General features: G+C 41.0%; 1 protein-coding gene across 1 annotated transcript in view; it reads left to right on the top strand.

The window, feature by feature from the left end:
* LOC309973746 (zinc finger protein 12) overlaps positions 1-11,322 on the top strand; it is a 60,130-nt gene extending 48,808 nt beyond the window's left edge. The window contains exon 7 of the mRNA XM_082858155.1: positions 10,490-11,322. Within this exon, the coding sequence (XP_082714281.1) occupies positions 10,490-10,494 (5 nt within the window). The 3' untranslated portion in view covers positions 10,495-11,322. The remainder of the gene's footprint in view (positions 1-10,489) is intronic.
* The last annotated feature ends 1,690 nt before the right edge of the window (positions 11,323-13,012 follow it).

Raw genomic sequence — 13,012 nt, forward strand, 5'->3', positions numbered from 1 at the left:
TAACACCATGGAACGGGATGGGGAGGGTCCCCTACCTCCCTGGACCCCCTGTTTGGAATTGTACATGAGATTTCAATCTCTTGGTTCAGCCACTTTGCTTGGCAGCCAATCTGACACTTACACAGAATTAGCCAACAAAAAATGAACTGCAGTCATGTCTTCTAAAATGCAACCTATGCCTTCCTCCAAAACTTAGTGGTACGCTAATGATGAAATACAAGAGTGAGTCTTAGAAAGTAAAAGGCAGCCCACTCAAAATCTTTTCAACAATAATCTTTTCAACAAAATTATTCATGGAATCAACAGAATCCTAATAAATACTAGCACACTGTAATAGTATTAAATTCCTAATTAAATATGCAGTATTTTACCTTCAGAAAAATGTGTGTGCCCGCCACCCCCCCCCCCAGAAAAAGAAAAATGTTCACCCAGATCTTGGTTTGTAATTATTCTCCACTAAATGGAACCAGAGCTCTTAAGAGTAAAAGCTTATTCCAATGCTGATTAGGAAAATTAAGTGTAGAACAGTCATTTGTATTAGCAATCAGGAAGTGCTCGAAAACTGACGGGAAGTGATTTCACCAAAAATGGCAGAGTAGAGAAATCTGTACCCCTCCCCCAACATGAACAATTAATGAGCTGGCAATGTTGGCAAAACTCTAGAATCTAGTCTGGGACTTAAAACCACCAAGGAAGCTTGATAAGGGCAACACTTTGCAATGAGAAAGCTGCCCACCCACTGTCCCCCACATCTCCGGTCACCAGCCCGATTGATGGCAGCCTGAGTCCCAGGCACAGGTTGCTGGGGGCAGGGCAAGAATGAGACCTTACCCCACAGAGCTGTGCTTGTGGGCCTCACCTGTGGGCTGCTGTCTGTAAGTCAGTAACAGGGCTTCCCTTTGTTGTTTCCTTGACTCAGAACAGTCTTCCCAGAGGGCTGGTTCCAAAGGCATTTAAAGGCACAAGTCCTGGGGGTGGGGGCAGCAACCTGGGGGGCAGGATGACAGTCAAAGTGAGCAGCAGACGTATTGAGAAGCCTGGGAAGGGACAGGTTGGAAAATGGAGTTGTGTGTGGCAATACGAGCTTTTGAAAAGCTTCCTAGTGCACATCGTGTGTGCCCAGGTGAGACACAGCTCAGAAAAGACCTGAAAAGTCCCTATGCTCTCACCTGGACTGGCCTGCAGGCTCCATGTAAGCTGGAAGTGAAAGCTAAGGCAGAGTGGAACCAGCCTGGCTAAGCGCTGAAGGAGTGCCCAACACAGCCAGCCTGCAAAACTGGGGGGAATGTCCCCTTTTTTTGGCTCCAGGTGTTTACAGAAGCTGACAAAACACAGCTGACCTCTGGAAGCTAATGGAACAGAATTAAGTGGCCACACAATATACAGATTCAATGCAATCCCTATCAAGTTACCAATGGTATTTTTTACAGAACTAGAACGAAAATTTTTTACGTTTGCACAGAAACACAAAAGACCCCAAATATCCAAAGTAATCCTGAGAAAGAAAAACGGAGCTGGAGGAATCAGGTGCCCTGACAAAGCTACAGTAATCAAAACAGTATAGTACTGAAAAAAAAAACATATAGAGCAATGGAACAGGATAGAAAGCCCAGAAATAAACCCACGCACCTATGGTCACCTAATTTACGACAAAGGAGGCAAGAATATACGAGAAGACAGTCTCTTAAATAAGTGGTGCTGGGAAAACTGGACAACTACATGTAAAAGAACGAAAGCAGAACATTCTCTAATACCATACACAAAAACTCAAAATGGATTAAAGACCTAAGTGTAAGTAAGGCCAGACACTATAGAACTCTTAGAGGGAAAACATAGGCAGAGAACACTCTTCGACATAAATCGCAGCAGTATCTTTTTGGATCCACCTCCTAGAATAACGAAAATAAAAACAAAAAACCAAATGGGACCTAATTAAACTTAAAAGCTTTTGCACAATAAAGGAAATGATAAACAACAAAAAGTCAACCCACAGATGGGGAAAAAAATATTTGTAAATAAAGCCACTGACAAGGAATTAGTCTCCAAAATATACAAACAGCTCATGCAGCTCAGTATCAAAATAACCCAATCAAAAAATGGGCAGAAGATCTAAATAGACATTGCTCCACAGAAGACATACAGATGGCCAAAAAGCACATTAAAAGATGCTCAGCATCGCTAATTATTAGAAAATGCAAATCAAAACTACAATGAGGTTATCACCTCACAGTAATCGGACTGGCCATCACCAAAAAGTCTATAAACAATAAATGCTGGAGAGGGTGTGGAGAAAAGAGAACCCTCCTGCACTGTTGGTGGGAATGTAAATTGGTGCAGCCACTATGGAGAACAGTATAGAGGTTCCTTAAGGAACTAAAAATAGAACTACCCTATGATCCAGCAATCTCACTCCTGGGCATATATCCAGAGAAAACCATAATTCAAAAAGATAAATGCACCCCAATGTTCATAGCAGCAGTATTTACAATAGCCAAGGCATGGAAGCAACCTAAATGCCCATCAACAGAGGAACGGATAAAGAAAACGTGGTACATATATATAATGGAATATTACCCAGACACAAAGAATGAAATGACACTATTTGTAGCGACACGGATGGACCTAGAGATTATCATACTAAGTCAGACAAAGACAAATATGGTATCACTTATATGTGGAATCTTAAAAAAATGATACAAACGAGCTTATTTACAAAACAAACAGATTCACAGACTTCAAAACAAACTTATGGTTACGAAAGGGGAAAGGTAGGGGGGAGGGATAAATTAGGAGTTTGGGATTAACATATACACACTACTAAATATAAGATAGATAACCAACAAGGACCTATTGTATAGCACAGGGAACTATATTCAATAACTTGTAATAAATCACAATGAAAAAGAATATGAAAAAGAATACATATATTCTTTATGAATCACTTTGCTGTACACCAGAAACTAACATGACATTGTAAATCAACTATACTCCAGTATAAAACAAAAACTAAAAAGAGTTAAGTGGCCACACATGACGAAGGATATAGACTTATAAAAATAGTTTAGAAAAGTCGATAAGGACGCAAACGACAAGAACCCACAACAAAAAATCCCTGGGGCAGGGGGAGAATCTGATTTCCAGAGTTCCCACGTTATCTAAAATGTCTAGTTTTCAGCAAAAAATTACAAAACATGCAAAGAAAGTATGGCCCACTCACAGGAAAAAGACCAACAGAAACTGTCTCTGAGCCCTGCCTCTGGTTGGGGGGAAGTGGTCCAGCCGGTGGGATTAGGAGTGCCACTCAGTAGGCAGCTACTTTAGACTAAATTTAAATTCAATCAGAATCCCAAAAAGCTCTGGAGAGGAGCCTGGTAAATCCGTTCTAAAGGTCGCCTCTAAGAATTAATGTGGGAAAAGCCAAGAAAGTCTTGAAAAATAGAAATGAAGAGGGACTTGGAGAAGTGTTACAAAGCAAGAAGAATTAAAATGCCACTTTAGTTAATTAGCACAAGTGTAAAATGTGAGCTATATAAATAAAACAAAAATCTGGAAAGAACCAGAGTACTTACAACCTGTGAGTCAGGACAGAGAAGGCAAATAAGACAATGTAACCAAGCTGCCTGCAGCTCCAAGGTCAAAACAGACCAACCACTGGTCTACAATCATCTGCTGAGCCTGTGCTCTAGAGCCCGTGAGCCACAACTACTGAGCCCATGCGCCTAGAGCCCACGCTCCGCAACAAGAGAAGCCACCACAATGAGAAGCCCACGCACTGCAACAAAGAGTAGCCCCCACTCATCGCAACTAGAGAAAGCCCGCGCACAGCAACGAAGACCCAATGCAGCCAAAAATAAACAAATAAATAAAAACAAATTTATAAAAAAAAATAACAAAACATGGAGTATAGACTCTCATAGCCCCATGTCAATCCATGTACCCTATGAATCAGAATCTACAGGTAAGTGATGTAGGCTTATGTACTTAGGAAATGCTTTCTGAATAAACGTATCTATCAGCATTAATAGATGAGCATATCTATTATATACTATACATCAAATTAAGGAAGAGTTAAAAAAAAAAAGACGCCCCCCAGATGGGGACAAAGGCCTCAGCAATAACCAGATGCTCTCAGGTGTCACAGTATATGATGAGGTCTGAATTCCTTATGGCTCAGCTGCTAAGTGAAATGGGAATTCTAAGAGGGGAGAGAGTAAGAAGCACTTCAAAACAGAGGTGAGTACTTGAGCTCAAACATAAACTAAGTGTAAAATACGCACAACAAGCATTAACTACATGCCAGGCACAGTCCTAAGCCCTTTCTTAAGGATCTGGACAGGCAAACCTCAAGAAGAGGTGCAGATGTGGGTAAGATGTATGAGCAGTATTTAGAAGGAGGATCATATGGAACTTACCATGAGTTTTTGAGTAACATCAACAAAAAAGGATGAATATGGACTGATATGTTTAAGAAAAGGTATCTTAAGTAATAGAGGACAACCCTAGGATTATATAAGGCCAGCAACAAGACGAAACAGATGCTTTAGATTTAAAAGTATATACTTACAGTTAGGAATGAAATAAGGCATCAGAGAATAAGGTTCCGGTTTTAAGTAAGGTCACTGGAAGGTAAGAATAAAAGCTATAGAAGACAGTTTTCAAAAGAAAATTAAAAATAAGAGGAACTATGGACAGATCAGTATTACAGGTACTTTTCATGGTTGTCAGATACGGAAGAAGAAAAGGATTAAAACCCAAGTGGAAATAAGGAACGTGAGAAGATTTACAATTTGGAAGAAATGATTTTAGGGTTAATTTCTGCCACACTGACAATGAAAAGACTAGAACACCTCAGGTAAAGCAGAGAGTAGAGGGCAGACGAGGCGGAGATAGAGGACGTGGGAATTTTTCAGTCACTGGGTAAAGTGAAAACCTTAACTCTTAGGAACAGATGAGGTACAGGGAAGGGACATTGTAAGACCTAGTTCTTGACAAACTCTTCCCAGCAGAGTGATCATGTGATCAAAACTGTTTGCTATTGAAAGACGTCTTAATTTTTGCCAAATTTGAGCACAGAAAATGCTATTTCACTGTCATACTTTTTATTTCTCTTATTACGAATGAAGTTGTAGATATTCTCATTTATCATTTGTGTTTTTGTTTCCCACTTGTGTTTCCTTTTCATGTATGTCTTTTGTCCACTTCTCTGTTGGGTTGTTTGACTTTTTCTTATGAATTGTAGAAGTTCATTATTCAACAAACTTTTATTGAATGCTAAACTGTGGCTGGCACTATCCTAGACAGTGGAAACACAGACATGAAAGAAAACAAACCCTGTTCTCATGAAGTTTACATTCCAGTGGGAGGAAGCAGAAATTAAGTAAAATGAATAATGTATAATGTCTTATTTAAATTTGTTTGAGAAAAGCCATGAATGTATTTTGGATATTAAGCCTTTGCTGGTTATATATGTTACAAATAACTTCTCTCACTCTATGCCATGAATTTTGAATTTTTATGGTGTTTTGTAATGAGTGAATGTTCTTAATATAATCTATTTTTTCTTCTAAAACAGTATTTTTGTGCTGTTTGAGAACCCTTTCATAAGGATTGTACATAGATGATGATACATATATATCAAGAGCGTACATATATTCCCCTTTTATATAGTTATAAACATATTCCACTATACTTTCTTCTAGAAGTTTTATATATTTTACTTTTAAATTGATTTCTGTATAATGGTAAAAGACAAATGTTTTCTCCATATGAATAATTTTCTCAACAGCACTTATTGAATTACATCCCCTTTGTCTGTTTCTCACATATCTGATTTCCATATGTGTGGAGCTAGTTCTGGAATCTTCTGATCCGTTTATTTTTTTTTTTTTTTTAAGCCCTGCCTTCCCTGGCTCTTAGCCTCATTCTCCCATCTTCAAAGGCACCAATGTTGCATCTCTCTGTGCCTTTATTCAGTAGTCAGGACTTCCTCTGACCACAGCTGGGAAATGTTCTGATTTTTTTTTTTTAATTTATTTATTTTTGGCTGTGTTGGGTCTTCGTTTCTGTGCAAGGGCTTTCTCTAGTTGTGGCAAGTGGGGGACACTCTTCATCGCAGTGCGCGGACCTCTCACTATCACAGCCTCTCTTGTTGTGGAGCACAGGCTCCAGACGCGCAGGCTCAGTAGTTGTGGCTCACGGGCTTAGTTGCTCCGCGGCATGTGGGATCCTCCCAGACCAGTGCATGAACCTGTGTCCCCTGCATTAGCAGGCAGATTCTCAACCACTGCGCCACCAGGGAAGCCCCCTGATCTGTTTATTCTTACATTAATATCACACTACAGCCAATAGCTAGCACTGAATTTGAAAGGGCAAGCTCCCCGTAGTTTTTCTTAGCCTTCTAAACTGCTTTGTTTATTTTGGGACGTGGCTATTCCACACAAATTTTAAAATTTTATATCTAATAATCCTAAAATCTTAAGTCCTTTATGTTTTAACTCTATCCTGATAATCAATCCCCACTTCAATTTTAGACTTAGTTCTCACTTAAGTAGCACTCAAAAACAATCTTCTGCTATTTTATACTTTACCATTTCTTGATTAAAGTTCATGTTCTAGAAAATTCTTTACAAAGAACTCACGAAAACAATATTTCCCTGCATTCTTGCATGTTCAAACTTACTGTTACTTTAGCTGAATAACATTTTGTCTACATATAAAATTATTGGGATTTACTTTTAGTTCTTAAGGATTTTGTAATTCTTTCTCCACTGCTTTTAAAAGCACTGAATGTTATTATGGACGTCTGAGATCAACTTGATTTTTTTTCTCCCCCTTAAAAATGACTGGGGAGTTCCCTGGTGGCCTAGTGGTTAGGATTCAGTGCTTTTGCTGTTGTGGCCCAGGTTCAAACCCTGGCCAGGGAACTGAGATCCTGCAAGCCGAGGAGCACAGCCAGAATTTAAAAGAAAAAAGACTTAATTCAAGTGCTGGGGATCTAATGTAGAGCATGGTGACTATAGTTAATAATATGGTATTGTACCCTTGAATGCTGTTGCAAATATATCTGAATCATTCTCACACACCCCCCCCCAAAAAAACCACACATACAAATTACCTGTTAACTATGTAAGGTGATGGATGTGTTAATTATCTTAATCTTGGTAACCATTCTACAATATATGTACATCAAATCGTCACACTGTACGTTTTAAATATATACAATTATATTTGTCAATATTCCTCAACAAAGTTTTAAATGACTTAATTCTTTGGTTTTGCAGACCAAAAAGAACCTTTCTTTCTTTAAAAATCTAGTAACTTCCCTAGGATACACCATGGTGGTGACAGTTCTGAGTTAGTTTCCCGTAAGTTAGTCCTTTTCATGTAGACTCCAGTCTTCTTTCGTACCAGGAAGCTTCTTTGAAATGTATCTCTAAGTATTTGTTCTATACAATTATCTCTGGCTTTCCACATGGGGGACTGGATGGTGTGCATGCTGAACCTCCTTTTCCAGTCTTCCACATGTGACCCTTTTAACTGTGCCCCGATTCCCATTCCATCTGCTCACTTCCTGTGCTCCTCTCTTCCAGGCCCCTCACTATGTTTTCAGCTCTTTGTGCTCCTTCCAATTCTACACATTTTACTGTCAGGATGTTTCTTCCAGTTCATTCCTGAGCACTGGAAGCTTTCAGACAATCTCCTGTGTCTCTTCATCTCTCCCCTCAGTGCTTATATATGGTTCCTTGTGCTTTTGAATCATAAAAGCAATTGCTTCATTAAGCTGTGAAACATTAATAGTGAGATACTTGGTCACAATATTTCTCTCATCTATGACAATATTTTTCAGGTGCGTGTTCTTCACTTACTAATTTTTTTTTTTTTTTTTTTTGCCTTTTCTTTTTTTCTCTTTCTCCCTTTTTTTTTTCTTAGGAAAACATCCATGCATCCTGCACTGGCTGCTTAGGACCAAGGACTTAACATTGTATTTGATTATTTTTTATTTCTCTCTGAAAACCTATGGGCATTTTCACGTGCAAAGTCTCGTTTATCCCCCAAATGCTACAAAGACCAATACTTTACACAGTTAAGGGTTATGTGTGTGATTCCACCCTGAATCCCACTTCTCTGCTTCTCAGAACCAAAGCAGGTAACAAGGAAGTTCCTGCCACAATCTTGTTCAATCCCTTCCTGATGTTTTACCAAGGGCTAGTCACCTTGCATTTCTTTCTGAGGTCAGCAGCCCTGGAGGTCTCTCTCTGGTTCCAATTCCAGGTGCCTGTACCCAGCTTGATTTTTTATTGCTTTCAACAGTTCTTCCCCTTATGTCATGGTTTCAAGTTTAGCTATTTCTCAGATTTATACAAAATACCAGTCTGCAACTCATTTCTCAATCTCCTAGTTGGTTTTAGACGGTTTACAGGAACAAAGGGGGAAAACGCTGACTTCATATTTCCAATTTCAAACTAGAAATTCATTGTGTCCTTCTTGACAAGCACCTTTCTTGCCCTCCAGACATCTCTCTGGGTTTTCTTCTCTGTTACGCTTGTGACTCCTACGTGTTGTAAGGCTGTGGGTTGCAGCCTCTTTTCCTGTCTATCCACATCCGCTGCCCAAGGCCCAGTTATGTCTGCATACCACCTTTCAACTCATGACTTTCAAATTTAATCTGCACTCCTGTCTGTTCTCCAACTCCAGATCTGTATGTCCAAGGGCCTTATCAACATCTAAATTTGAATAATCATCTCAAGTCACTGACGCTTCTCAAAGTCACTTCTTAAAAAATTTGCCCCGAACTGCTCCTCCCCACTTTTCCCATCTCAGTGAACACTTCCCACCCCAGCAGGTTGCTCAGACTAAATACTGAGGTCATCCTCGGCTCCCCACCCCGTTCTCTCACTCCACATCCTACCCAACAGCAAATCCTACTCTCTCAACGTGGAGCCACATTTCATCACGTCTACCCCCTCCCTCACTTCACATCTGAGCCACTGCAAACACCTCTTTGCTGTCGAGAGCTGAAACCGTCAACACCCACACAGCTTACTCTCTGCATTACCATGACTACTGTTCTACTGTGTTACCGGCAGACTTTCCTGCCCCATGAAACTCATGCCCAGGAAAATAAAAGTTGCAAATGATCTTACTGTTCATTTCAGAAGCTTCCTCAAAACCCTTTTAAACAAACTTCTCACCTTTCCCATAGATACTATACTACTTATTCTCCAAGACCTGTCCACAAATCCTAAACTGTTAAATCATAATTCTTACCCAAAGGTTATTAAGCCCCTGAATTAAAAAAATATACTTTAAACTATACCCTCAAATCTCATAAATAACCTTTGTTCACTCTTTTCCAAGATGCTACGAAGACTGTCAGGGTGAGCAATAAATTAAGATTTGCCTTAACAGTGGTGGTGGCCAGTATTTCAGGAGCCAGCATTTCACACTGTCTTGATGCTTTTACTTTGTCCACCACCCTTGTCCCCGTCCCCAATTTCCTCTGCATAGTGGCAAAGAAATTCTTTTAAAACATACTCTTTTGCAGAAATCCAGTAATAGCTACACAACTCGCCCCAAATGAAGTCAAAGCCCTCGCCGTGTCCTGTAACACATCATTTGGCCCCTGGCTACCTGTCTGATGTCACCTCCCACCAGCATCCCTCTCAGGTGCTCCCCTGCCACCACTCCGGCCTCCCTGTTTTCCTCAGAGCACTTCCAACAAACTCCTGCCGCAGGAACTTGGCCCTGTGGCTGTTCCTTCGCCTGGAACCCCCAGGATCCACATGACTCACCTCCTTACTTCTTTATCTGCTCTAATGCTGACATCATCAGAAAGGCATTCTCCAACCACCTTTTACAAGAGCACACCCCGCTCTCTATCTCCTGTTTTAGTTCTTTTCACCATTCTCATCACCACTGGATGTGTAAACTTATTTATTCACGTCTCCTCCTCCTGCTAGCTTGTAAGCTATAGGAGCTCAGGAACAGTGTTTGTTCATTGGTGTATCCCCGACACCAGGAGCGAGGGTGGCACAGAGTAAAAATATCTGCAGAATGAATTAATAAATGCCTGCGGGGAAAACTGAAAAGAAAATAGTCCATGAAAATGGAGAGAAGATGAATACTAGAAAGGAGAAACCAAGAACAAAGGTCAGGAGGCAGGCAGGGGGTCAACACTGGGCACAGAATGGTCACCTTCCCTAAAAGTCAGGCCAGAGAGGAAAGCGCTGGTACTTAAGAGTGGTGGACGGAAATGTGGTTCAGGTTATCTGAGGCAGGCTGGCTCGCCATTCAGTTACTTCCCAAGGTCTGAAGCCCCTACATAGAAGTACTGAGACAGACACCAAAGGTCTCAACTTCTGGACCAATCCATCTGGGTCTGCTTTTCCAGTGGCTTCTTTTTTTTTCACCTGATAATGACTAACTCACCTGGATCACTCCGGCATGGAAATGCTCTCTCTAATGGCCACAGCTCTTCTCCTTGCTCTAGCTTGAAGATCACCTCTGGTTTGCTGACGCAGTACCCTGTGAGTGAGATACAGGGTTAAGACTTCAGACAAGTTGCTTGGACATCGGGGGCCCTGAAGGATAATGAAGGTGCCGGTTCAGGAATCACATGATAATGGTGCCCATTTGAACCTTTATTTAGGGACGTGAGAACAGAAGCCTTCTTTCTGTGCTCAATAGCAGCACTCATTTCTGACCCGTGAGGTGTGCAGATATCATAAAGCTCCACCAAGGGCTCGTAAGCTTTGGCGGCTAAGAAACAAATGCACACGCTGAGGCGCTACACAGGGAACACGCCTCACCCACGGAGACCAGCATCACATCCCGGTACAGGGTCCTCTGCATGCAGGTCAGCTGTAGCCACTCATCCCAGGTGAAGTCCACAGGCACGTCCTTGAATGACACGGATCCCTGGCCAGCACACTTCTGTTCAAGCCAAAGAGATCAGTATTGGGTGATGTGAGAGAGATGGGAAATAATTCTTAACATGTTGATTTTGAGAGTTTACCATAAATATTATATAGGCTGCCTATTCTATACCTTGTTTTGTGGTTTACTTTGTGGGATAAAGTGATATCATAATAGGAAAATCCAGATTGTAGATTAACTTATTAATTCAAACAAAAAAAACTGAAGTTTCTACCATGTGTCTGAAACTATCCTAGCTTGCCAAGAATATTGACCTAAATCAATCTTTTTTTGCGGTACATGGGCCTCTCACTATTGTGGCCTCTCCCATTGCAGAGCACAGGCTCCGGACGCACAGGCTCAGTGGCCATGGCTCACAGGCCCAGCCGCTCCCCGGCATGTGGGATCTTCCCGGACCGGGTCACGAACCTGTGTCCCCTGCATCGGCAGGCAGACTCTCAACCACTGTGCCACCAGGGAAGCCCCTAAATCAATCATTTTTATTTGGCCTTTAAGAAGCTTAAATCTTGGTAAGGAGAAAAATCATACCTATGAATACTTATCGTGTAATAAGGTATTATTAGAGCTATGCTAGAATCAGTGTTATATAATGTAGGAGATATGACTATTTTGTATTGTCAGGTCGGGATTCACAATAGCAGATCTTCATTAATGTGGTGCAAGCACATACACAAAGTCAAAGAGGTATGAAAAACACAGCAGTATGACAGGAACAGGGGAACAGGGCAGGGCCATGAGAAGAGGAAGAACTGCAAAGGTGTTCAGCAGCACATTGTGCAGTAATTCTGGACTCATCTGTGTAGCTGAGTGGTCTCCAAAATACTTCATCACCATTCTGGCAGTAAAGTTTTGAACACCCCCAATTTATTTATTTTTAATAAGTACTATATACATCCACATGATAATAAGCTTAATTTATCTTTTTTTTCCTCATTAAAAGTTTAAATGTAATCAACCTGTTTTCCTCCCAATGGAGAAGAAAGCACTGGGATATCTTGTGCCAACACAGGTGGGAGGTGTGACCACTGAAGAAATGAGGAGCTGGTGAAGACACACATGCAATCACCATGGTAGCTGTAACGTTTACATTAAACAGCAGCAAGGAAGATCTCAAATCAACAACCAAACATTACAATTTAAGGAGCTAGAAAAAGAACAAATTAAACCCAAAGCTAGCAGAAAGAAGAAAATAATAAAGATTAGAGCAGATGTAAACAAAATAGAAAACAGAAAAACAGAGAAAATGAAACCAAAAACTGTTTTTTAAAAAAGATGAACAAATTTGACAAACTTTTACCTAGATGGAATAAGAAAAAAAAGGAAAGACTCAAATTACTAAAATCAGAAATGAAGATATGAACGTTACTACCGATTCTGCTGAAGTAAAAAGGATTATGGGAGAGTACTGTGAACAACTGTACAATAAATTGGATTACCAAGATGAAATGGAAAAATTTTTAGACACATAAAATCTACCAAGACTAAATCATCAAGAAAATAGGCACACTGAATACACCTATAACTAGTGTGGAAATTGGGTCAGTAACCAAAAACATCCCGACAAACAAAAGTCCTGGACCATGGCTTCACTGGTTCATTTTACCAAACATTTAAAGAAAAGCTGGGCTTCCCTGGTGGCGCAGTGGTTGAGAGTCTGCCTGCCGATGCAGGGGATACGGGTTCGTGCCCCGATCCGGGAAGATCCCACAGGCCGCGGAGTGGCTAGGCCCATGAGCCATGGTCACTAGGCCTGCATGCCCGGAGCCTCTGTTCCGCAACGGGAGCGGCCACAACAGTGAGAGGCCCACGTACCGCAAAAAAAGAAAGAAAGAAAGAAAAGCTAATACTGGGACTTCCCTGGCAGTCCAGTGGTTAAGACTCCACGCTTCCACTGCAGGGGGCATGGGTTTGATCCCTGGTCAGGGAACAAAGATTCCACATGCTGTGCAGCACAGTCAAAGAAAGAAAGTAGAGCTAATACAAATCCTTCTCAAACTTTTCCAAAAAATTGAAGAAGAGTGAACGCTTCCTAACTCATTCTATGAGGCCAGCATCACCCTTATAACAAAACCAGACA

Source organism: Leucopleurus acutus, assembly GCF_964270905.1.
Source record: "Leucopleurus acutus genome assembly, chromosome: 16".
NCBI lineage: Eukaryota > Metazoa > Chordata > Mammalia > Artiodactyla > Delphinidae > Leucopleurus > Leucopleurus acutus.